This window comes from Phacochoerus africanus, chromosome 9 (assembly GCF_016906955.1).
Source record: "Phacochoerus africanus isolate WHEZ1 chromosome 9, ROS_Pafr_v1, whole genome shotgun sequence".
NCBI classification, from domain to species: Eukaryota; Metazoa; Chordata; class Mammalia; order Artiodactyla; family Suidae; genus Phacochoerus; species Phacochoerus africanus.
This window is the reverse complement of record NC_062552.1, coordinates 30,352,366-30,376,846: the sequence shown is the minus strand read 5'-3', so window position 1 is coordinate 30,376,846 and position 24,481 is coordinate 30,352,366. Positions and strand designations below refer to the sequence as shown.

General features: G+C 48.4%; 1 protein-coding gene across 18 annotated transcripts in view; it reads right to left on the bottom strand.

Moving 5' to 3' along the window:
* DST (dystonin) overlaps positions 1-24,481 on the bottom strand; it is a 496,303-nt gene that overhangs the window by 140,478 nt on the left and 331,344 nt on the right. For 8 of the 18 annotated variants that reach the window (XM_047794747.1, XM_047794750.1, XM_047794749.1 and 5 more), the window contains 9 exons: positions 24,068-24,175; positions 23,110-23,208; positions 13,162-13,290; positions 10,430-10,518; positions 8,546-8,681; positions 2,018-7,459; positions 1,740-1,889; positions 1,369-1,584; positions 1,034-1,183 (listed from right to left, as the gene is read on the bottom strand). In XM_047794747.1, the coding sequence (XP_047650703.1) occupies positions 1,034-1,183; positions 1,369-1,584; positions 1,740-1,889; positions 2,018-7,459; positions 8,546-8,681; positions 10,430-10,518; positions 13,162-13,290; positions 23,110-23,208; positions 24,068-24,175 (6,519 nt within the window). Of the gene's footprint in view, positions 1-1,033; positions 1,184-1,368; positions 1,585-1,739; positions 1,890-2,017; positions 7,460-8,545; positions 8,682-10,429; positions 10,519-13,161; positions 13,291-13,409; positions 16,208-16,986; positions 19,663-23,109; positions 23,209-24,067; positions 24,176-24,481 lie in introns of those variants that run through there. The other 10 variants (XM_047794756.1, XM_047794759.1, XM_047794765.1 and 7 more) reach the window with 4 other exon arrangements.

Sequence of the window (24,481 nt, the reverse complement as noted above, 5' to 3'; positions counted from 1 at the left end):
TAAAACATAACTCTGACAAAAGGTAAAGATCTAACTTGTAGGAGTTCCCATTGTGGCGCAGTGGTTAACGAATCCAACTAGGAACCATGAGGTTGTGGGTTCGATCCCTGGCCTTGCTCAGTGGGTTAAGGATCCGGTGTTGCCATGAGCTGTGGTGTAGGTTGCAGACGCGGCTCAGATCCCGCGTTGCTGTGGCTCTGGCGGCAGCTACAGCTCCGATTCAACCCCTAGCCTGGGAACCTCCATATGCCGTGAGAGCAGCCCAAGAAAACGGCAAAAAGACAAAAAAAAAAAAAGAAAAAGAAAAAGATCTAACTTGTATACATTTAGCACATTGAAGGGGAACATCAACATTAAAATATTGTTTGCTAGTATTTACAAAATCCATGTAACTGTGGCAGCACATACATGAGACTACGGGGAATTGAAAACATAAATCCAATGGGCCAGAATTTCACTTTTCTGACTCGCAAGGCCAGATGTATAGCTGACTGCTATTCACAAGGCAGGCTGTTCAAATTAGGAACTTGATGGGGGAAGGTATTACAAAAATTGACAAATACTATGCTGCATCTATGTGATTGTCTTGGAGTCCCTGTCATGGTGCAGTGGGTTAAGAATCTGACTGCAGCGGCTCAGGTCACTGCAGAGGTACAGGTTCAATCCCTGGCCGGGCACAGTGGGTTAAAGATCTGGTGTTGCCACAGCTGCAGCTCAGATTCAATCCCTGACCTGGGAATTTCCATATGCCATGTGCGTGGCCATAAAAGCATTACTGTCTTTATGTGACTGATATATAAATAAATGCACAAATACACGTCTCGACACGCAGTAGTTAAGAGCTGCAAAAAGGCTTCTGGAGTAGCTTCAGAACGACATCTATGAGACTGTGGTTATCTTACAGCAGCGTCAGCTGAGAGAGAAAGGAAATGATCCTCCATAGCTTTAGCAAAGTCCTATTTTGTCTAAACACATGTTCTACTGACTGCCCAGGTTGCTGGATGTACTTTGTCTTATGCATCCTGACACTTGCCTTGAGGAACTCCAAGCTTTGCCTGACATGTTCAGTATCTTGAACCTTCACGGCCTCCATACCCTTCACAGACCTGCTCTTCTCTGAGACCCAACAAGAGAACGACTGAAGTCTGTGCAGGAATTCTTCATGGGAAACTGCCAGTTTAGACTAGAAAATAAAACCACACATTTACCTCGTCTGCCCCCGAATTTCAAACTCCTGCAAATAATGATCCTGTTTTAAGGGCTTAACAGTTTGAGAATGAAATAATTTATCTTAGGACTAAAATCTCAGATCATCACTTTTCTTCCAGACTTGCATTATAACCAGGTATCCGATGGTCTGGTACCTACCGTCTCAGAGTTGATGGCCCACGTGATGTAGGTCATTCTTTCTGAAGATGCAGTGCTGAGGGATGAGAAGGCTGACCGCAGACTCTGGAGGCTTAGGTGCAGGTCCTCAAGAGGTCCCCTGGGGAAGTCAGCCGGCAGAGACTTCACAAATTCTTCTGCCAGCTCCATGTCCTTTCTTAGAATCACAGCGATTGGAGCCAATCCCAATTCAAACATCTGCAAGGAAAAAAAAAAAAAAAAAAAAGCATACCCCAGATCCATTTAGCGAGCAACACAAATGGGACTCCTACTCAAAGTTTAGAAGGGCTGATTAATTTTCCAAATTAAGGTCCGTCGACCACGCTCCATAACTGGCAGCGGACAGTTCTTACCTCCAACTGTTTAAGCTGGTTCTTCAGAGCTTCTAGGTTGTTCTCTGGAGACTCCCAGTTGTCCAAGGGGGGCTTCATATCTTGAAGCAAAGCCAAATACTCACACATTTTTGATCTGTGCTGTAAACACTGCTGCATCTCATTGGAGAACTAAACACAAATGTGGACACTGTGATTCAACAGGCTTTACACAGATTTTTTTAAGCAAAGAGAAGGTAGGGGATTATTCCCGAATGTTCCATGCAGCTGCTTCCTTATAAAATGTAAAGTCAACTTACTTGTTCCATCCTGCTGTCTCCAGAAGCCATGTCTTTGGACCATGAAATACATTCCAAATGGTTCGGGGATTTGGTGAAAAGCTCTTCCAGCCTCCCGTCTCTTGGAGATGCTGATGCAGAGGTGGGAGAGTTTTCTGGTCCACTGTCGTTTGCAGTTTGTACATGAAGAGAACAATGGTTTCCCTCCTTGCTTTTCAGATCGTCAGGAACATGGGGCTGCTCGTCCACCTGCTCAGAAGCTGTAGATGATTCCGGACCCAAGTTTCCACCCTGTTCAACTTTCTCTGAATATCCATCAGCAAACAGCTTGGAGAAAATACTTCCGAGCTGCCCAGGAAGTCCTTCGGATGTAACACCTCCTTTCTCTAGCTCACACCCCATCCGAGTTAACTCTTTCATCAGTTCCAAGGCTCCTGTGATTTTCTGGCTAGGCTGATTTTGCCTGAGTGTGGGGGGGGGAAGCTCAGACTTGAGGTTTGCAATACAGAACGGATCAGCTCTGTCCTCTGCCTGCAGCTCTGGTGAGTTAATCAATGGGGAAGCGCCAGGATGGTCACCAGTTTCAGAGTCGCTGTGCCCACCAGATGCTTCAGGTACCAACAGTGATGCACTGACCCTCTTAATTAGGTTTTGAATCGAGATTTTAGCATCTGCGCAGGTGGATGGTTCCTCAGCCTCTTGAGGGCTCCTGTGACATTCTTCTAATCTCCCTTTTAAGGCATCCTTCACATCCTCAGCACAGACCTGCGACACCCCAGGAACCTGAACTTCCTTTTCCCGGAGTCCTGGAAAGGAGGCTTGTGCTTTTTGTGGTGGCTGCTTAAGGATGTCTTCCTTGTGGTTAATTTCCAAGGACGAGCAGTCAGGGCTTAAAGGGCCACTAGAGCTGTCACTTCTGATGCCATCTGCACAGAGTTCTGACCGCACAGAATCGGTATGTTTCCCAAGGCCTCCCACACGTCTAAGAGGTGAGGCTGGAGGAGTTTCACCATTTTCCAGTGTGAACTCAGGACCCTCTGTTCCTCCTTCTGAGTCGCTTTCTTTAGCAGGAATGTCATCCCGCTGGGCTCCCTCCATGAGTGGTGATTCCTCCAGAGCAAGCCTGGCCTCGTCCTCTGCATTCTCAACTCCTGACTGCAGGTGCTCTTTCCTGGGGAGGGAGGCTGGGAGAACAGAGCTGGGGGCATCGCCATTCAGTTTCAGCACATCTTTGGCTTTTACATTCGGGGCACAAGGTTTCAAATGAGTCAACAGAGGGGGCTCTCTTTCAGGTCCAGGGGTGACTGGCTCTCTCTGTGTCCTTGTGTTCCCTTCAGACAAAGTCAGCCCCGAAGTCGCGTCCCCACCCATCACTTGGCAAACTGGTGAGTCAAATATTTCTTCGAGGTCCTCAAACTGAACGGGACTCTCACTAACCACGGCTGGTGGACTCCGGGCTTCCTCTGTCAGAGTCACAGCTGCTCTGTGAAGGCTTCCTTCCTGAGGGTGCTCACTGACGGCGATGTGTGGGACGGGAAGCTGACTATTAGCTAACCCCAGGTGCTCCCTTGTTCTTTCACTGGGCAAAAGCTGGCGGCACGCGTCACCCTCTGCAGGGCCTTCTGTAGGCACCTCCCCTTCATCCGCGCACGCATGACGCCCTGACGTCCCACCTTCCGGCGGCACCCTGCCTCCGACAGCTCTCTCTTCAACCTGCTCTCCTCGCCTTCCTCGATCCCCTTGGTCCGCCGCAGAGACTGGGGCTGACGACTGGCATTCCCTGCCGGATGTTCCTACTGCATCAGGCTCCTCTTTCTCAGAAGAGGAGTCGGCTTGAAGTGTCACGTTCTCGCAATACGGATGTCCGCCTTCCACCGAGTCAGCAGATCCTGGCCCTTGAATCAACTCACCACCCATGTTCTTGAGCTCGTACTCAAGTTCAGAAGCCGAACTGACAACAGGATTAGGTGAAACAGGGACAGGGCCAAGAGTGTTTCCTGACTCAGTGCCTTTCACGACAGGCTGCAAGACGTCCTTAAGGGCCATCTCGTGCTGCAACACATGTCCTTTGCTGTTCTGAACACACTCCGTTGTAGGTTCTGGAAGGTTGTTTCTTTCAGCGACTAAGCTACTTTCACTACTTGATTCGAGCCGTAAAACATGTACATCTTGCTGTTTTTCTGAAGGACTAGGACTGTGCTTTTTATCCGGGAGGATCATCTTATTGCTCTCCTGAGTCTCGCGATGGCTCTCTGCCTCGTGCACCGCAGCAACACCCGCCCCGACACCCGCATCCTCAGCCTCACCCTGGGTCATGGGCTTTCCACCCTCGCTCCCTGCTCCTTCTTCTTCAGCGTCACCATCGTCATCGTCACCACCACTGTCACACACAGAGTCCCCACAACTGTCCCCATTTTGCGCAGGATCTAAGCGACCAGCCTCAGGTTTCAGTTCTCGTCCAGCGGCACGCTCTCCCTCTCTCCCTCCCCAAGAGCCAGTGTCGTCAGGTTCTAACGCAGTCCTGAAGCCCTCTTCTTCTCCTTCAAGGTCGCCGTCGCTCATCGAGTCAGACTCATCACTGTCAAGGTGATCTGGGCCGTCCATTTCCCATGCAGTTTCCTTCCACGGTCCACCCCCCTCATAGGAGCCAAGTGCACTGAAGTGGAGTCCCCCACCTGAACTGAGTTCAGGGGTCTCGGAACCAACTAGAAAGCCCTGCAGAGACTCAGCTTCTCCCCCAACATTGAAGCCATCAGCTGGTGCCCCCTCCTTAGAAACATCATAGAAAGACAGGGGAGCAGCCCTGTCTTCTTCCTCTGGCAGCGAGTCACAGTCCTCAGGCTGCAGACAATCACGGTCGTCCCCCTGCAGGAGCAGGGAGTCGTGGTCGTCGTCTTCAGACAAGGGCGTGTCATAAAAGTCCTCGCTGCTCTCAGTGTCCGTCTCGGTGTCACTCTGCCGATGGTCCAGGAGTGACGTCTCATAGTCTCCAGCCCCAGCGCCAGCAGGGTCTTCAAACACTGGGGAATGAGCATCAGCCGGGGGCGCTTGAGCACTGGTCCCCCTCGGGGACGAGGCACAGGCACGCCCTTCCCTCGGGGACGCACAAGGCTTGTCTTCGGGTTTCTGCCAAGCAGAAGCAAGCATCTCTTCGTCTCCACCACAAGTGTCTGAACTATCCTTACGATCTTGATTCTGCATCTGAGGACGATCGCAACCAACATGGGAAGATTTTTGTGCAGCGTGTTCTCCCTGTAAACTGATGTTAATAGCGGCAATGCCCAGAAACTGGTCTTGAAATCCTGCCCCCATTCTTTGACCCAGCGGCATGGTTTGGTCACTGACTGGCAAGGCGGAGGCCTCGCGAGGGTGTCCATTGCTCTCTGCAGGGTGGACGTGCTCACGGCCTCCTGGATGGGTCCTCAGCTTATCGTGACTTAACAAGGCACTGAGCCTGGGGGAATAGTCAAAGAGAGCTGAACGACGGCTTACACCATCTCCACACTCCGCTTCATTCATGTCACAGATTCTACCAGTTTTCAATTTCACAAGAGGATCTGGTATCAAACCGCTTGCAAGGTTTCGAAGGTTTACAGAAGGACGACACTCATCTGCACGATCCTTTGTCTCAATCTGCCTCTGGTGTTTGCCGTTTTCAAGTCTGTTGGCGGACTCCTGCCTGAGGACCTCAGCAAGGCCAGGCTGTGTTAAACGCTCTGGGGAGCCAGGAAGACACACGCTGGATGAACTCACTTGAGGGCCAGCTGCTAGTCTACCTGCCGGGTTCCCTGATGGGCGAAACTCACTCCTGGGAATGTCAGTTCCCATGTCCTGACACATTTCATCAATGGCCTGTTTCCTGTTCTCAGGGACTTCCTTATGCTTTGGTTCTCTGCCATGACGTGTGTCCAAACTACTTGGGGAAGCTGTACTTTCACCTGTTTCTGTACTGGAAGTGTGACTGGGAAACACACCAGGGAGTCCTAAGACACCCAGACCTTCTTTTCCGGGCGTGTCCTCCCTCAATTCCGCACCGCAGCCTTCGTGGAGCATTTCAACAGCCTCGCCCAAGGCTCCATCATACAGCAAAAGCCTCTGCCCTGTGTTCGCATCCATATAGCTATTTATCATCAAGTAAGACAGGAATAATTTCTTAGTTTGCTCTGAGCTCTGCGTCGCCACCGGCTCTTCTTCATCAAAAACATCCTCTGCCGGCCGGTAATCATGGGCGGTCGATGGTTGGAATTTACAAAAAGAGAGCCACCTCCTGGCATTTTTACAGGCTTCTAGATCTCCCAAATCGGGCATTTTATCGGGCAGTACTATATTTTTCAAAATCGATGCCGTGTTATTATCTATAATCCCTAGCTGTGTGGCAAGCTCCAGCCCAACGACTTGGGAAGTTTCTGGCATATAGAGAGCGGCTATTTTCTGTCTGCCGTTCAGGATCTTGCAGGCCAATTCATTCGTAATCAGCTCCTGCTGCAGAGAAGAAGAGGTGGGGAATATTTCCCCCGAGTGAGGCCAGATGAGGCCCACGTAGCCTCGCTGGGCCTCAAGCACCAGAAGGGCGCTGCTCGAGGTGATTAAATCACACTGGACCGCCTCGTCCACAGTCAAGCGCCTGGCGGGGTTGGAGTGGATGATTCCGCCTGTTTCGACCTGGTAGGTGAGGATGCTGTTGGCAGTGTCCCTGTCCATCACCCCCTCTGCCACGGCTTCCTCCACGGTCAGCCTCCGGCCGGACGTGGCATCGATCAGCCCCCCAGAGAGCAGCTGTGCGCCCAACAAGCGGAACATGGTTTCACGGTCTACCAGACCTTCGTGGGCGGCCCTCAAAATGCTTATGCTTCTCCCACCTTTCAACGTTATCCTGCCTCCTTCTTGAGGCCTCACAGGGAGAAGCCGCACCCCAGTGTTTTCCTGCAAAACACTTCTCTGCAGGAGATCCAGTAAAGACACCTTCTCGGAGGTGGAGGGGTCAATCAGATCTTTACACGTATTTTGCCTTTCCAGGATTTTAGAAAACAACGCGGAGGAAATCCAGTGCTGCTGGAAGGCCTTCTGCAGGGTCAGCTGCTCTCCTGTGGCCGGAATAACCAGAGAGCCCGTGGAAAGCAGGATCTCAAGGACCCTGATGGCCGTGGGTTCTGAGATCACCCCTTTGGCCAGGGCGTCCAGCACGGGAACAGTGGCGGGCGATACGGCGGACATCACTGCCTTCGCCTCGTTGAGTTCTTGGAGGTGGCTCAGAACTTGCTCATCAATAAGGCCGTGGCTCTGGGCATCTTTGAGGTCAAAGCATTTTCTTAACGCTGGGGAGATGAGGCCGGAAATCAGCAGCTGGGTCTCGAGCAGTCGGATCCCGGTGTCGTAATCAACGAGGCCTCTCAGGACCGCCTGGAAGATGGACAGGACCTCTCCCGTGCTCCGGTCAACGGTGCCCGCAATCACTTTATCCAGCTGAAAAGGAAGCAGGACGCTCTCAGTGGGGGGACACGAGGGCGACCAGAGCTACGAAACTCCGGGTGCCTTTGTGAATAAAGAATACACTTCAACATGAAGTCCTCTACTTACCGAGGCGTGGCAAGGCTGTGAATGTTAGGCAGCTCGAATGCACAAGTGATCTATGTCAGTGATCTAGTCAACAGCACAGGATGTGATCAAAGCTTTGGAAACAACATGCATCTGTGAATCGAAAACTTCATACTGTGCCTGTCAAGAGGTTAGTGAGGACACGACCGAGGACGCCATGAGGGTGAGGAAACGGGGCACGCGCCTAGGAGACAAACCATGCTCCCTGCCGTCGGCGGGATTAGTGTACGGACGTGGAAGAGAGGTTCAGACCCCATGCTATGATGTTTACAGCATACAGACCTTCTCAGAGAGGGCCAGCACCCGAGGGACCAGCATTCTTACCTACCCTCAAAATGCAACCCCTAGTGTGGGGAATATTCCAAGAAGGAAGGGAATGGTATATACAGATAACTTTTTGAACACTGGATACTGTGCTGCATATCGTGAACACACACTGCCAAGTTCTAAAAGTTTAAGCACAGGCCGAATTTGAACCAACTTTGGTTATAGTTGAAGAAGATGCCAGAATAACCTCACTAAAACATCTGGGCCAGTGTTACTCAACTAAATCTCACGGGTGTCTCTGCAAATCAGACAACCCCCCTCCCCCCAACACTCCAAGGTCACCTTTCCAGTGATTCTTAAGACTATTTCACAACACTGTATTTACAAAGCAAGATACCTACTATAGCAGAAGAATGGCTTCAAAAGAGAAGAGTTAGAAAATGAATGATTCTTTCCTTTTACCATGCAAGGCAGAGATTAAGATGTCATGGAAACTGATGACAGCAAGAGTAAGACCGCATTAAATAAACAACACTCAAATCTCCAAGCACTTACAGGAACTCCACCTGTGTTCTTCCCACGTACACAATCCAAGGTCCTTTCTTTGTCACTGACACCTATTTCTACAATCATGCCACTAAACGAAGCGTCTTGAAACAGCTTCATGTTCTAAATAAATAACGTTACCTTCTCCTCTACCTTTATCTCTGCCGAGGTTTGTAGCTGCTGTAGCTGTTTCAGGGATTCACTGAAGAATACACTGTAGCTCTCTTGCAGAGTTTTCACTTGTTTTTCTAATTCCATTCGTTCTTCATCTGTCATTCTACAACAATCAGAAAGTGCGCAAAGAGGAATGTCAGTGACAAAGATGAAATATTAGGCTCCATGATTTTGTAAAAAATACTTTGCAAAATCAGCACATGGTGCCACAATCTCACATGTTATCTCAGGTAATGTTACCTATAATACATATATAACCTCATACAACCCAGTCTTATGTATACTATAACCTCAATGCTCAGGTTTTTTGAATGGCTGTATGTGAAAATTAAGGATGGCCCTTATGGCCCTTCTCTCTCCTGTACAATATCAGCGCTGCTCTGGCATATACACGTTTCTATAACAATTCATCTAAAATAATGGTTGTTATTATCTGACAGAGGGAAAGACCCCACTATTAGGTCCCACATGGAAAAGAGACAAGCAAGCTACTACTCAAGGTCAAACTTGTTTAAGCAGAAGGATGACTAAAGAGGACGTTTATAAGGAAATTAACCCGATTTGCTACAGGGCAACACAAAATCCTTCTGGAATAGTTCTAAAGCTGACAGCCAGAGAAGGATTTAAGAAAAGGGTAGATCCCTCCCCTGACTGAGGCATTAGCTGAACTACAGGAGATGCCTTGTGGCAAACGGCAGGACGGAGCCACGAGAAATTAGGTTGCCAGAGGTCTCTGCTGAGAAAATGAACATATTTGCACACCTTTTCAACATCAGGTCCTTGGAGAGAAAGTACTAATTAGAATTAGGACTTGGCTTGGCATCTTTACAAGTCACTAGCTATGATTCTCAGAGCCTGTTGTCTTATCAGCAATATATGGGGGAGAGTAAGTACATTTCACGGTTCTGGTGAAGACTAAGAGTGACTAAACATGACAGTTAATTAAATTGCTAAGTCTATCATCAGGCTATTACATTACAAAGTAAATCTGCGATTGAGTTCCGTTTTTAAACTCTCAATTGAAGTTGCCCATCTTCTACTTTGCCGAGTGCTTTTAAGATCAATTCTTCAAAGAAAGGATCTAGGTATACACACGACTGGCTTGCTTTGCTGTATACCTGAAACTAACACAAGGCTGTAAGTCAACTCTACTCCAATAACGTTTAAGCAACAAGGTAAACACTGTTTTCAGCATAAAACAATTATTTTATGGACCACCTAGTCCCTGTATGGTAAGTTTTTTTTTAATTGAGATATAATTGGCACATAACATTAGTTTTAGGAGGACAATATGATTCAGTATTTGTGTACGTTGTGAAATGAACACAGTAATGAGTCTAATTAACACTTATCACCACATACAGTTACAAATATCTTTTCTTGTGATGAGAACTTGTAAGGTCTACTACTCTCTCGGTAACTTTCAAATCTGTAATATCATTAACTATAGTCACCATGCTGCATATCTTCAGGACCTACTTATCTCTTTATTATTAAAGTAGAGTTGATTTACACTGTTGCATCAATTTCTGCTGTACAGCAAAGTGATCCAGTCACACATACATATACATTCTTTTTCTCCTATTATCTTCCATCATGGTCTATCCCAAGAGACTGGATACAATTCCCTGTGGTGGGAAGTGTAGGACCCATGGCTTATCCATCCTAAATGTCATAGTTTGCATCTACTAACCTGAAAGTGTGTACCTTTTAACTGGACTTTATACCTTCACTCATTTCATATGGTAATCTCTTACCCATTTTTTTTTCTAAAATAAATACCGTGTCAAATTAAAAAAAAAAAATCATTTCCCTAACTTCAAATTAAAGACCTGATGAAAACTGACATACTTGTCTCCATGTTTAGCCAGAAAGAGCTGCATGGTTTGCAGTGCTTCAGATAACTGTTCCTTCTTGACTGATATTTCCTCACTGGAAATCTACAAGGTAAAGAAAACACACTCAAACTCTTCCTTCACAAAGACTAGACAACAGTAACGATACAAACTAACCCAAGTTTCCATCAAGACCCACATGATAGGTCTACTTTCTGGGGGACCCAAGGCAACAACCCATCAGTTATCAAGGGTCCGTGGGCCCAGACGGGAAGACAGCTTTGCTTGGAATGCAGGTTTAAGGAAAGCCCTTCTCTCTAACCCTAACGCCATCATTTCCACGAGGAAAAGATCATACGGCACTACATGGTTCTCGCATTTGTCCCAGGCCAACCAAGAATAAAGGTTGCCTTAATGACGACCCAGGTACCAGGGGTGCAGCCCTGAAACATCTCGGTCCCAAAAAGATACAGGAAGGTGGAACAAGACAGCCCCCACTCCCACAGGGCCCTGGATACAATGCTCCTTGAAAGAATTATGGCAGAAGGAGTCCATCTCTAGACCTCCAGATCAAGACTAAATAATGTCCATGACTAAGACAGGCTTGCAAAAGTCGCCTGCAACAGAGAAATCGATCTGTTGGAAGGAAGCAAGCTATTCTATTACTGTGTCTTGATTCCTCCATATATCATTTCTGAGGATGTAACAGCAAAAAGGAATCACCGTTCTCTCAGGTGAGCAGAACTGAGAGGAAAGGAGGGGCCAATGAACAGGCCTACTTGCCCCACGTATATTCCATTTAGAGGCACTTTGAAGCCTCTTTTCCGTGGTTATAGGTAATCAGGAGGTCACACGCAGCTTTTTGAGACACGTGTATTCCTCAGATCAAATCACCTTAAACTTCCTTTAACAGGGAAGCCATTGAGTGTTATTCAAGACTCTCGATTTAGGCCATGATTTGGATTGGAAAAGCATCTGTCTACTTTTATGTCTGCTAAGTCTAAAACTACAACTGAACTGAACTGATGTGTCAAATTTCAGAGACTCTACAACCAAGGGTTATTAAGCCGCATTCCTCAAAAGAAACCTGTTCTCCCAAGAGATCCCGGCTACTGTTTATGTCCCTATTTTTGGCTCTTTTCCTATTTGACAGGGGGCAGACAAAGATATTTGAAACTTGACTGTTTACATAAAATTACTCTGAAGGTTTGGGATTTAAAACACTAAATGTGTTGCATTCCAACTTACTTCTCCCCCACTATAAAAAGTATGGCATGCCAGACCAGGAGCTAGGCTGGCTTTATTTCAGCTGAAGAAGAACTCAAGTAAATACTCAGTCTATAAACCTCTCCAAGGGGGGATCTCAGATAAGGCATATCTGCCTCAAACCTCAGGCAAAATCAGACAAGACGCTGATGGTTTCCGCTATTGAATTATGTCAACGGTGCCTGTTTCAAGGGATGAGAGGAATGTCCATTTCAGAAGTTCCCTTGTGGTGCTGTGGGTTAAGGATCAGGTATTGTCACTGCAGCAGTTCAGGTCACTACTATGGTGCAGGTTTGATGCCTGGCCCCAGAACGTCCACATGCCATGGGTGTGGCAAAAAAAAAAAAAAAAAAAGTCTGTTTCAAGTGACGGCAAGAATGTCTGTTTCAAGTGATGACAAGAGCACTGATGCAGAGCCAGAAAGGGAAGCTGCTGCTCACCTCTGTAATGTCTGGTCAGGCAGGAGCAAGAGGGCGTAGTAAAAAAGTATTCAAGGAAAATGCTGCTTAATTGGTGGGAATTCATTTTTAATGAGATAGCCATTCCAGCGCTGTCAGCAGCAGCAGCAACACTGCTCAGCTGAACCCAGCGCCCAGAGAGCCTCCAGGGGACACCCCGGAGCACTGACACCTCCCATTGATGCCAAGTAGTGGTATTTAGAACACAGCCCGAGGACTCAAGTTAGGGAAGGAAGAACCCAGCACTTCCGCGGGGAGTGGTGAACACTTATTAAGGAAATGGCAAAGATCCAGGAAAAACACAACTAAATTCGATCCTCCAACACACAACCTTTCGGTTTGTATCATTGTTCTTAAAACCGTCTGTTCCCACTGTGAGAATGAGCCCGCATCTCTTTATGACACAGAAGAGAGTGTGGATGTACTCTGGGCCCCCAAAAGAAGGACGCTGCTCTCCTGCAAATCCCACCTACCAATCAGGAAGCAGATCTACTCTCAAGGGAAGAGCAGCAGTTTACTGATAGAGAGACTAACACTGACACAGTTGAGCGTCCTCCTGCCACGTACTGTGATTGCCCAGGCAAGTTACTTAACCTCTCTGATCTTCACTACAATCACCTATAGAAACGGGGAAGACCAAAGTCAAGAACGGAAGCACTTTTTAATGGACTGTATCAACTCAGTGTAACCTCCCTACTACTGTTTTGGGGGCATCTTTTTTTTTTTTTTTTGCTTTTTAGGGCCTGACCCACGGCATATAGAAGTTCCCAGGCTAGGGGAAGAATTGGAGCTACAGCCGCCAGCCTATACCACAGCCACAGCAACACGGGATCTGAGCCACGTCTGCAACCTACACCACAGCTCATGGCAACACTGGATCCCCAGAGCGAGGCCAGGGATCGAACCCGCATCCTCATGTGTACTAGTTGGATTCGATTCTGCTTCTCGGATTCGTTTCTGCTTCGCAACGACAGGTACGCCCTCCCCACCGCTGTTTTTATTAAAACCAGGACAAAGTGAGTACCTTTGGCCTGGACAAGGAGGACCTGCCAGCCTTCTCTCCATCTCTCAATGTCTTGCTGATACTGGATACCCATTTCTGTAATTCTTTGGCTTTCTCAACATGCTCTTTCTTTTCTTCATCCAGTGACTTCTGACAGGTGTGAGTGGTAAAATTAAAAAAAAAAAAAAAGATATATTCCAGTAAATTATTGAACTGTTACAGTGACCTCTCCACAGAAAACCATGATGTAAAAGCATTTTTTCATCACACACAGGTTACTAAGAGATTTTATTCATTTACTTAACCATACTCATCACGTCACATGGCAGATATACTTGCAAAAGGTTTAGGAGAGCAAAGGAGGCTGTGGACAAGCTGTCTACAAGGATCAGTCTCCCTCCCAGCTGGTCAATCGAGAGGACACATTAAAAATTCTTTATTCATGAAGCACGAGAAAATCTTTGAATTGCTGCCTTTGCATTAGCATCACAATCACAATTTTCTTGACAGAAGCGCATCAGACAGTGGAAAGCGGAAAGAATCCAGTCTCCACAAAACCAGAAAATCCAGAGAATAAAGAAAAACTTTGCCTCTCTGCCATCACATAACCCATTCATTTATGCTGCTTTTAATTACAGAGTCTTAACCTGGGATAGGACACAGTGTTAACTACATAAGAAAAACTAAACCTCTTCCTTTTCGAGGTGATGTGAAATACGACAGCCTCACGAACGTGGGAGCAAACTAACATTTTCCCCTTCGATTGGCACGGTGCTTCTGCAGGTGCTGTCAGTGAATGTGACGCATCATTGAATAAGCCCTGAGACCAGGCTGGTCCCCCCCCACTCCACCCCCGTGATGGAGAGCTCTGTACGCTTGCTGCAGCTCCTCAGGCTTAGGCTGTGTTCCAGATAAGATGCCTCTGTTTCAGTGGGAAAGTAAAAGCTAATCTCAAAGCTAAAGGGAACCATTACTGGGAGCAGTCAATCTTAGTGTTTTCGATGTAAAAAAAAAAAAAAATCTCCTCTCTTCTGTGCAGTCAGCTACTTCCAGCCCTCGAGAAACAAATGGTGACACGGTTACTATTCCTAGCCTGTGCACCCGACACCATCAGGCTGCAGGCACAAGGGACGGACGGCCTCACCCCTGCGCCCGGCTATCTAGATGCATCCCATTACGAGGAATAGTAGAGACTAGAGATGCCTGTCATCAAGGGCTCCGAGACTTCTAAGAGTTTCAGTCCCGTGTAGAAATCAAAGTCGGCTTTCTCCAAGGCTTCTTTGTACGTCAACTTCCTCTTGGTCTGGGGGCACAGGATGCTTCTGGCATAGGACTTCTGGTCTTTGAGTCTGGTCGCGATGAAAACATCTATAATCCCTACTTGCAAGGCCTCTTCGATGGACAACCGGGTCTGCGTCTGGGGCTCCACCAGCCCCCCCGTCAGGTACTGAAATTCCAAGCAGCGGATTCCCAAGTCCCTGCTAATGATGTTAGCGCTCACCGCCTCCAGCACCGACATCACTTTGTGGGTGACCGGGTGCCCGACGCCCGTGATCACCAGCTCACACTGCCGCAGCTGCTGGGCAAAGCCCTCGTCCACCAGGCCCCTGTGCAAAGCTTCGGCCACCCGGTACCTCTTGCTGGTCAGGGGGTCGATGACGCCCCCGGTGCTGACCTGGGCCTCGAGGCACCGCAGGGCGGTGGTCCGGTCGACCAGGTTCCGCCGGGAGGCCTTGAGCACAGAGATCCTCTCCCCACTGGAAGTCAGCCAGTACCCGGCCACCGGACTCTGCGCATCCTTCTTGGGGACCAGCCGGGTCAGCAGGGCATCGGCCAGTTCTGTCGACGTGAGGAGGCCGTCCTGATGCTTTCGGACCAAGGCCCTGTCAACCGTGCCCTGCGCCACAGCCTCACTGACGTTGAACTGCAACCCTGTCTTCGCGTCGGCCAGCACCTGACAAGGCCGCCCACAGGACTCAAAGAACGTGGCTGCCTTCCACTGATACTGCTGCTCCGAGAGCTGCAGGTACATGCTTCTCTCGATGAGGTTGGCCTGGAAGGCCTCGGGCGCCGTCAGCTCTGCTCCAGTCCTGGTGTCCACGACGCAGATCCTGTGGGTTTTTGTGATGCTGAGATTGGAAACGTTCCTCTCCCCGAATGGAAACAGGAAGCACTGGCCAGCCACGTCGAACACGCACATGCGCAGTAACTCCGCATAGTACAGCGCCTGCTTGTTGTTGGGATTGGGAAAGACCCTGGTGTTGCTGGACGGCTCGTGCAGGAACTGCAGGATAGCGTTATTCAACAGCCCCAGCTGCAGGGCAACTTCTGCAGGAACGCGGATGCCCCGCACGGGGTCGATGACCCCCCCACAGGCAATCTGGGCCTCCAACGTGTGCTTGCCCCTCTGTCTGTCAAGCATCCGGTTCTCCATGGCTTGGAACACTGACAGCACCTTAGAAGCGCACGGGTACCCCAGGGCTGCCTTCTCGGCCTCCAGGAGCCGGACTTTGAATTCCGGCTCAACAACTCCTTGAAGGACAGCGTCCTCCACAGAGTAGGTCTGACCTGAAAGCGGGTCGATTATGAAGCCCGTTGCTGCCTGAGCTTCTAAAAACGCCAGAGCCATCATCTTGTCTATTAGGATCTTCTTGGCGGCTGAGGAAAAGGACATCTTTTCTTTTGTGGATTCTAGGTAAAGCCCCGCGATGGAGGTGGGCGTTGTCAAAAACTTGCTGAGACTTTTCTGAACCTCCTCTACCGTCTTCAGGCCAAGCCGCAGCTGCTCGACTGTTTTCATGTCCAGAAGCTTAGCTTCGACCAGCTGCCTGGCACTCACGGCGTGCCGGAGCCCTTGGAATTGAAACTCATCCTCCCTGACCGAGCACGCATGGTCGCCATCCAGGGTCTGGAGGGCCTCTGACTCTGAGCCCTTCTTAGGAAACTCTCTTGTGAGTGCCCCAGATGCCACGCAGCCTTCAAGCATCCAGGCGTCAGCACTGGGCACCGGGCTCTTCTCCCGCTTGAACGCTGTGACTTCGGTGTGCACAGCGTACTGCTTAGCTATCTGCAACGGGAATTGACGACACATTAACGGTAACCTAAAGAACATCACGTCACCCACTCTTAATCCGAACAGAATTCACAGAACAGCAAAGAGAAGAGAAGAAAAGCCAAAGAGGGTTCAGGAACAAATGCTATTATTTTGAGAGTCTGAAGTTTAAACGTTAGATGACAATTAAGGTATTAAAATGATACGTCTAAACGGAGGTGAAGTTCCCGCTGTGGGGCAATGGGTTAAGAATCCGACTGCAGTGGCTCAGGTCACTGCGGAGGTGCGGGTTTGATCCCTGGCCCTGTGCAGTGGGTTAAAGGACCCAGCATTGCCGCAGTTGTGGCACAGGTCACAGCTGCAGCTTGGATTCCATTCCTGGCCTGGGAACTTCCACAGGCTGCAGGTGTGGACATTAAAAAAAAAAAAATTAATAAATAAATAAAAAACAAAAAAGAGATGAAGTTTGTCCCCAACACATATTAGAATTAAAAGTTAACTGCTTGCTTTTTCTGGCTTTTTTATGGTCAGACATTTTCAGAACACAATCCCACAGACAGAATGGCTTAGTCATGACATCTGTGTTTTTAATCTCACACATTTAAAAATGAAAGAATAGAGTTCAGAGTAAAGATTAAGTAAGTCACTAGAAAATGACAGCCTCATCTTCTGTTGGAACTATAGGGAGCCAATGGCACTCGACACCGTTGGAGAATTCAGCCCAGAAGAGAAAGGAAACAGGAGCGGAGAGCACACACAGGGAAGCTGACGGGGTCCCAGGACCCACAGTATACCTCTAAGGGCGTCAAAAGTGTCACCAGGTCTATTTCACACTCGTCGTCTTGGTACCTGACAGCGGGCCTGGAATTGCACAGAGCTTGTTCTCTTAGTTTCTCTATTTCTGACAGTCTTGGGATAATAGGCTGCTTTGTCTCATCAAAAGTTATCTGTACTTCAGTGCTTGTTTGGGAAAAGTACTCAGAGTAACACTGGGGGCTCTTCTCTTGCTCAACTGGAGCCCCCGACAGGCTGCCCTGGACCTCCTTGGACATCTGGTTCGAAACCCGCCACGGCCATCTTTCCTCCGACAGCTGCGGTTCCTGAGGCCACCTCTGCAGAGGGGACCTGGTCAGGGGGGTCCGAGGCTCCGTGGTCCCAGAGGCGAGATCCCCAGGGCGCTGACGCTCCTTCCCCCCTAGCTCAGAGTCTGCCTTGGAGGCTGGGCTCTTCCTCTGGATCTCACACTGGAGCAGCACTAACTGATGCTCGTGTTCCTTGATCTGCTGGTCCATCTTCTGTTTCAGGTTCTCCACCTGCCGCTTCTGGGCCACGAGCTCTTCCTGGAGCTTCCGACACTTCTGGACATGAACTGCATCCCCGCCCTGCCCCTTCGGTGTCTGCTCACGATACTGCTGAAGCTGCCTCTCGAGTTCTCGGATGTTTGTTTCACAGAGCCTGGCGTTCTCCTGGGCCCTGCAGTTCTCCTGCTGAAGGGACACGAAGTCCAGCTGGATGCCCGAGAGATCGTTTTCCGTGATGACTTTGGCGTCCATCAGTCTTTCCACCTTCTTCCGAAACTCCTCCGCGGAGCGCTTGAATTTCTCAGACTCCTCCTGAAACAGGACCATCTTCCTGTGTGTCACCTGCTCCTCAATGGTCTTCAAGTGCAGCTCGCCCTGCACCTTTTTCAACTGGTCGTTCAACTCCTGTACCTGGGCCTGCTGCTGCTGCACCTGCTGCTCCCCGAGGCGCTTCTCCTCTTTGGAAGCGCTCAGCTTGGCGCTCAGACTTCTCACCTCCTCCTCCGTGTTCTGGATGATGAGGTTCTGCTGGTCGCACTTCTGCTTAAACTCACTGACTAGAGTCTGGCTTTTGGCCAGGTCTTCCTCCAGGCTTTTGATCCTTCTCTGGAAATCCTGTTCAGTCTTGGTCTGCTTGTGCAGGTGCTCATTCGTGTGGCGGAGCTGGTCTTTAAACCCATCCGCCTGAACCCTCAGGGCTTCGCATCTCTGCTGGATGGCCTGTTTCTCTAAGACAATGTTCGCTGACTCTGCCTGGAGTCTCTGCATCAGTGACTTGGTTTCGTTATTCTGCTTGGTGAGCTCGTCCACCTTGCGTTTCAGCATGTCTGCACTTGCATTGCTCCTCTCCAGGTCCTCTTTAAGCTTCTGGATCTTTGCGTGGTTTTCCCGTTCAGCCTGACTGTGCTCAAGTAGCTGCATGTGGCTTTTCTCAAACTGTTCTCTGAGGTGGTCTGACTTCCTCTGGTAGGATCCTGCCCTCTCCTTGGAGGCCTCCGGGTCGCCCTGCAAAGCAACCGTGTTCGGATGTAAATGCTGGACGTCCCGCTCAGTGGTGGCCCGGGTCCTCGCAACCCGGTCTGCCTCCCTCTGCAGCTTCCCTCTCTCCTGCTGAAGAGACTGCAGTTCCAGCTCATAGCTGTGCTTCACCCTGCTAAGGTCATCGGCCTCCTGCCTGACCTCCTCAGCCCTGCCCGTGGTCTGGCTCAGCTGCCTGCCCAGGTCCTGGAGCCGCCGGGAGTAGCCCTCTTCGGCCCGGTCCTTCCTCTCCAGCTCCAGCTTCAGGCCCCTCAGCACCGTGTTGGTCTCGTCCAGCTTGGCTCGGAGCAAGCGAGCCTTCTCCTCAGACGAAGTCTTCTCCAGCTGCAGGGCACTGAGCTCATCCTTGAGCTCCCTCATGTCCTTCTCGGCCTTGCGATTGGCCACCGTCAGCTCATCCACTTGCTGCCGGAGCTCCCGGGCTTGGGCGGTGGAGCATGTGGGCAGTGCGCTTTCTCGGCTCGAGCACTGGACCTCGGCGACCTGCCTTCGGGCTTCCGATTCAATTCGCTGCTTCTCTCTCAGCTGGGCCTCTGCCACCTGCTTTTGAATGGTGAGGTCCTTCTCCATCTGCTCTATCAGCTTCCGGAGCTCACGCTCGCGATCCTGCTTCCTCCGCAGCTCCTCCAGCAGCTCGTCCTTCTGCTGCTCCAGGCTGTGGAGGCTGGAGGCCTTCCTCTGCAGCTGGTCCTCCAGGGCCCTCCTGGCCAGGCTGTGCACCTCCAGCTGGCTCTGGAAGCCACGCAGGTCCTGCTCCACAGCTGCCCTCCGGGCCTCGGCCTCGGCCGTGAGCCTCCGCACGTGCTCCAGCTCCCGCTGTGCCGCCTCCTTCTCCCCCTCGACGGCCTCCAGCTCCCGGCGGTACCGCTGGGCCTCGCCCTCCGCCCGCATCTTCTGCAGGGCGATGTCGGCCGCGTCCCTCTGCTGCTTCCTCAGCTGGGTCTCCGCGGCCTCCCTGACCTTGGGCAGCTCCTCCTCCATGCGGGACTTCTGCCTCTCCAGCTCGGCCAGCATCCTCTCCAGCTCACTTATCTTGCCCGTGAGCTTGCGATTCTCCATCGCCGTGGCCTCCTGGCGCTGGAGCAGGTCCGAATAGGCCCCGTGTTCAGAAGCCTCCTGACACCTTTTCATCTATAAGAGACGGTCAGAAGGGTCACACCCGTTCTACGCCAATCTCTCTCCCAAAACGCCGAAGCCAGGCTCAGAAAAGCACTTGGACAAAGAAGGGAAGCCACAGGCAGGAGCAAAACCACCACCAGCTCCGCCACCTTCTCCAGAGACGAAGCTGCAAGAAGTCAGCACGGGCAGGAGACAAAAACCTGCGTCAGGTTTTCTGAACCAAGGAATCTGTTTTTCCTCTTCGGAAGAGTTTTGGTTTTAATATCAGCGAGCCCAGCATGTTACGGCAAGAAGGAACCTTATAGCACCGCTTCAGCCTTTTACAGGTGAGAAAACTGAAAAATTAGGAGGCTCCCTAATTTTGAAAACTCACACAGCAGGTGAGGGACAAAGTCGAACCCCAAACCTCACAACTGTGCTCCCTGTGTTCTCACCCACAGCTGCGTCCTACAGGCTAAGAACGTACAACATCCAGGAACCGAATGACGTTAGAAAATTCAGCTTTCCGTGCCTCGCCCGGTGGACATTTAAAATAATGTTTACCTCCTCCTGTTTTATGGTTAATGAAACAAAATAGAGAACTTTGGAAGAGAGAGCCAAATCAGGACATAACGGGAAGGAGGAAAATTATCTAAAAATCTGTAATTTCTAATGATGGGGGAAAATTCTATAAAGATTTGTAATTTCTTTTTTTTAAGTTTTTTTTCCACTGTACAGCATGGGGTCCCAGTTACACATACATGTACACATACGTTTTCCTCCCACTGTCGTGTTGCGATGTAAGTATCTAGACATAGTTCTCAGTGCTGCACAGCAGGATCTCATTGTCAAGATTTGTAATTTCTTACTAATTCATATTTGCCCTCTTATGACACTTACTCATAATCAGAATTGCTAACGCAAAGGCAGCCACAGTCTCTGGTGGCTTTAGAAAAAAGCGTGCTTCATATACTCACAGATCTGGTGGTGGTTGTTAGAGACCAGCCTCACATGAATCCACCTCGACAAGTACCTTTAGATCCTCCACGAACATAAAAATATTTGTTAAATACAAATGCTGGTAAAAATACCTAGAGTGTCAACTCCAATGAAGAAAATTTGTTCACGTTATTGATTACAGAATTGATCTCAGCGGGGAGGGATCCGCTTTGCACTGACCTCAAGAGGATGCGATCAAGGCTAGTGTATACTCACAGTTTAATTTCTCGTTATCAATACCATAGGTTATCGGTGTTATATCATCGACTCAAAATCATTAGCAATAATTGAAACAGAAGTAGAGTCTTTCTCAATTCCTCATCTACCTTCCCTTAAAACGTAGCTATTGCTAAGTTTTGAACCTCTCCCTTTTTTTCTTGGTCATGCTCTGAGGTTTAAAAAAAGTACAAATTCTCTCAGAAGAAAAAAGTTGGTGGTTAAACTCTGAGTGTCTTGGAGTCATTTTATCTCATGTTGCCTAAATAACTCTGAACTGTTAGCACCTATTAGAAAAATGACTCGACGTAATTTAGTTCTATTACTGATTTGCTTTCTTATTGATCTCAAACTTATTCCCATAAAAAGAACTTAAGTTTTATCTACATGTTCCCCCAAGGAGGGATGCTGTCTGTTAATCTCAGTGATTAACATTTAGTATATTTTGCTGTTCAACACAGACGAGAAAAACCTCTTTCTCCGTCTAATACCCATTTCAGATACTCTACTAACATTTCTGTACCCAATCCGGTATCATCTTTGAAATTAACTTGCCTCCCTCTTCCATGCTCTGTGCGTTAATGAAAACTCTTCTCTCTGACCAAGATTGCTGATGTGGGTTTTTTCAAACCCAGAAACACTGCTCTTTGGAGTCTGAGCTATGGCTCTTTTATAAGTCATTCCATTATTAAGATCCTTAAGTGGTGAATTTTTAGTAAGGAATTTTAAAATCTATTTAAAATTACAATCATTGTTGCATGAGCTTCCATGAACGATATTGTTTGGAGGTTCAAGTCAATAGAAATTGTGTACATTCCGAAGAATGACACACATAATCTGGATATATTTCCAGCTTTCTGAAATATCTTTCGGTTCCAGAAACTTCTAGTATTCTAACTCTTCAGATAAATTGAGCAAAGCACTCATATATGTGTACTCACATATACGCTATTAGAAAGGAAAGGACATGATATTTTACTTTATATTGAAGTTATAGGCATATAATTGAAAAGACCTGCACACCATTTAAAGCGGAACCATAGCTCTTAAAAACTAAGACGTAAGCAAATGATGGATGTTCTTTCACAGATGAAAAAATGTTTGCCAATTATTTCCATGGGAAAATATGCTGTCCTCCTTTCTAAACCCAAAGGAAGCTAGTGGTGAAGACGTGCGAGAGGCTACGTTAGTGATTTAGCTGAGAAAACTGTTAACTCTGAACAGACTAAAATAGCTTACAAAAGCTGTCACACTTTTGAAGCTAAGAAAGTGACATCTATTAGACATTGGGCACCCTTTTGATTCTCTCATGATACGAATGGAGTTATACTAACTCCAGTCACCTTCAGAACGTCAACGATGGTCTGATTTAAATAGCTAAGGCCCCACAATTTTCTTATTGTAGCATTCAGTTTACTATTTTTGTCTGTTCTGAGGTTAGGAATAGAAAGCAAATCAAGAGACTAGAGCGTAGCATAATACCTTTAGAATTAGATACAACAGGCTTTTATGAAAACATATTTGGCAAAAACAAGAACAAAAGCAAAAACAAAATCTGCAATTCTTAAAAAGTACTACTGTTTTGTATAAATACCTGGCACTTCTAACTTAATGGCTTTTGTTTTAAAGCCTTGAAGAGGTAAATTAATTTGAAATGCACAAAACAAAGGTGTTTATGTAGTGTTTCTGCAGACCTCATAACAATAGTAAGAATACTTCAAAGAAGTTTACGGCTCAACTGTGAGAAAACTGAAAAATATTCTGCCGAACTGCCAACAGTCCATAATTTAAAAAGAACCACTTAAGACCTTCAATCCCATCATATGAGAGTCCTTAGAGCGAAAAATAAAAATGTTTTTCAATTCAGAGTTCCCATCATGGCGCAGCGGAAATGAATCCGATAGGAACCATGAGGTTGTGGGTTCAATCCCTGGCCTCGCTCAGTGGACGTTGCTGTAAGCTCTGGTGTAGGTGGCAGACGCGGCTCGGATCTGGCGTTGCTGTGGCTGGGGCATAGGCAGGCAGCTGCAGCTCTGATTCCACCCCTAGCCTGGGAACCTCCATATGCAGGAGTGGCGGCCCTAAAAAGCAAAAAAAAAGGTTTTCAATCCGAGAAATCTTAATAACAACTGCCAAATCCTAAGCCTCTCTTTTTCCCAGTAATTTTATAACTCATCACTTATATATCAGCTCTCAGCCATGTGAGCGTATCATGCAACCACCTCGTGGCTCCTTTTCAGTGACCTGCCCGTGGTTAATGGTTACCTCCTCCTCTTCCAGCCTCTTCAGTGAGTCGCCAGCAAATTTAATATACTGTGTCATGAGGGTGACCAGAGCAGTATACCGTGTCCTTAGGTCCATGAACTGCAAGAAAGGAAAACATAATAAAAATGTCATCTCCAGTTGCCCTAAATGAGTGGAACAAACGCTGAGGAATAATTAAAATCTTAACAAGGCTTTGTGACAGGGAAGTCCACAACTGCCCTGTAATGATAACTGCAGAGGAATGAGATTTTTTGGGGGGTGGCACCATTGCGGCATGTGGAAGTTCCTGGAGCCAGGGATGAAACCCGAGCTACAGCAGTGACAATGCCAGATCCTTAACCTGCTGAGCCACCAAGAATGAGATCACTTGTGTGCAAACTGCACTTGATGATAATCCTCTTCTAAATTTAATCATGAGGTACATTTATTATTCTGCATTAATTAACCTTGAATGGATATTTCCAGAGTTTCCGCTGTGGCTCAGCAGGTTAAAAACCTAACAGGGTATCTTCAAAGATGCAGATTTGATCCCTGGCCTTGCTCAGTGGGTTAAGGATGGGGCGTTGCCTCAAGCTGTAGTGTAGGTCACAGATGCAGCTCAGATCTGTTGTTGCTGTGGCTGTGGTGTAGGCCTGCAGCTCGACCTCCAATTCAACCCCTAGCCTGGGGACTTCCCTACGCTGCAGGAGAAAAAATAAAGATTTTCAAAGGGTTTTTTAAAACCCTTAATAAATGCATTGTTATAGGCAGAGCGCTTCTATTGGGGATGATGAAATGTTCTGAAAATGGCTCGTGGTCAAGTACGTTATGAATGTACTGAAGGCCGCTGAACTGTACGTTTACAAATGGCCAGGATGGTGAACTTTCTATTAGGCGCACGCGACCACAAGACAAATGTGTAAGTGCAAGGTTGTGAAAGCGAGGCTTCTGCATGTGACACCCTCCCTCTGTGCATCACCTCCTGGATGACGAGGTCGGCCGAGCTCTGCACCCTCCTGCGTTTCACCGGAGACTTCTGCTGCGAGTCCACCATGGCCCGGTAGGTCATTGTCTGTAACTCGTAGTCCTATGCAAAGGAACCAGTGAGGTCACATTCACCCAGCCCCGCCCAGAGGGGTCCCTCTACTGTGATCTAATGCAGGGAAACCTAACAGGGTCTCACCAACTTTCGGAAAATACTGCAGAACCCCGTTTTTAGGAATCGCTCCAATCCTGAGATGTTTCCAGGGGGTGATACAAGTCAGAAACATTCAGGGTGGCCAGGAAAGGTCCCACATCCCGTGGGGACACTTAGGGCCAATGCAACGGTATTTCCAGCCTCCCTCTCCTCTGGTGAGGAAGTGGATCTGAGGATCTAGGTGGTGGAAGCTGA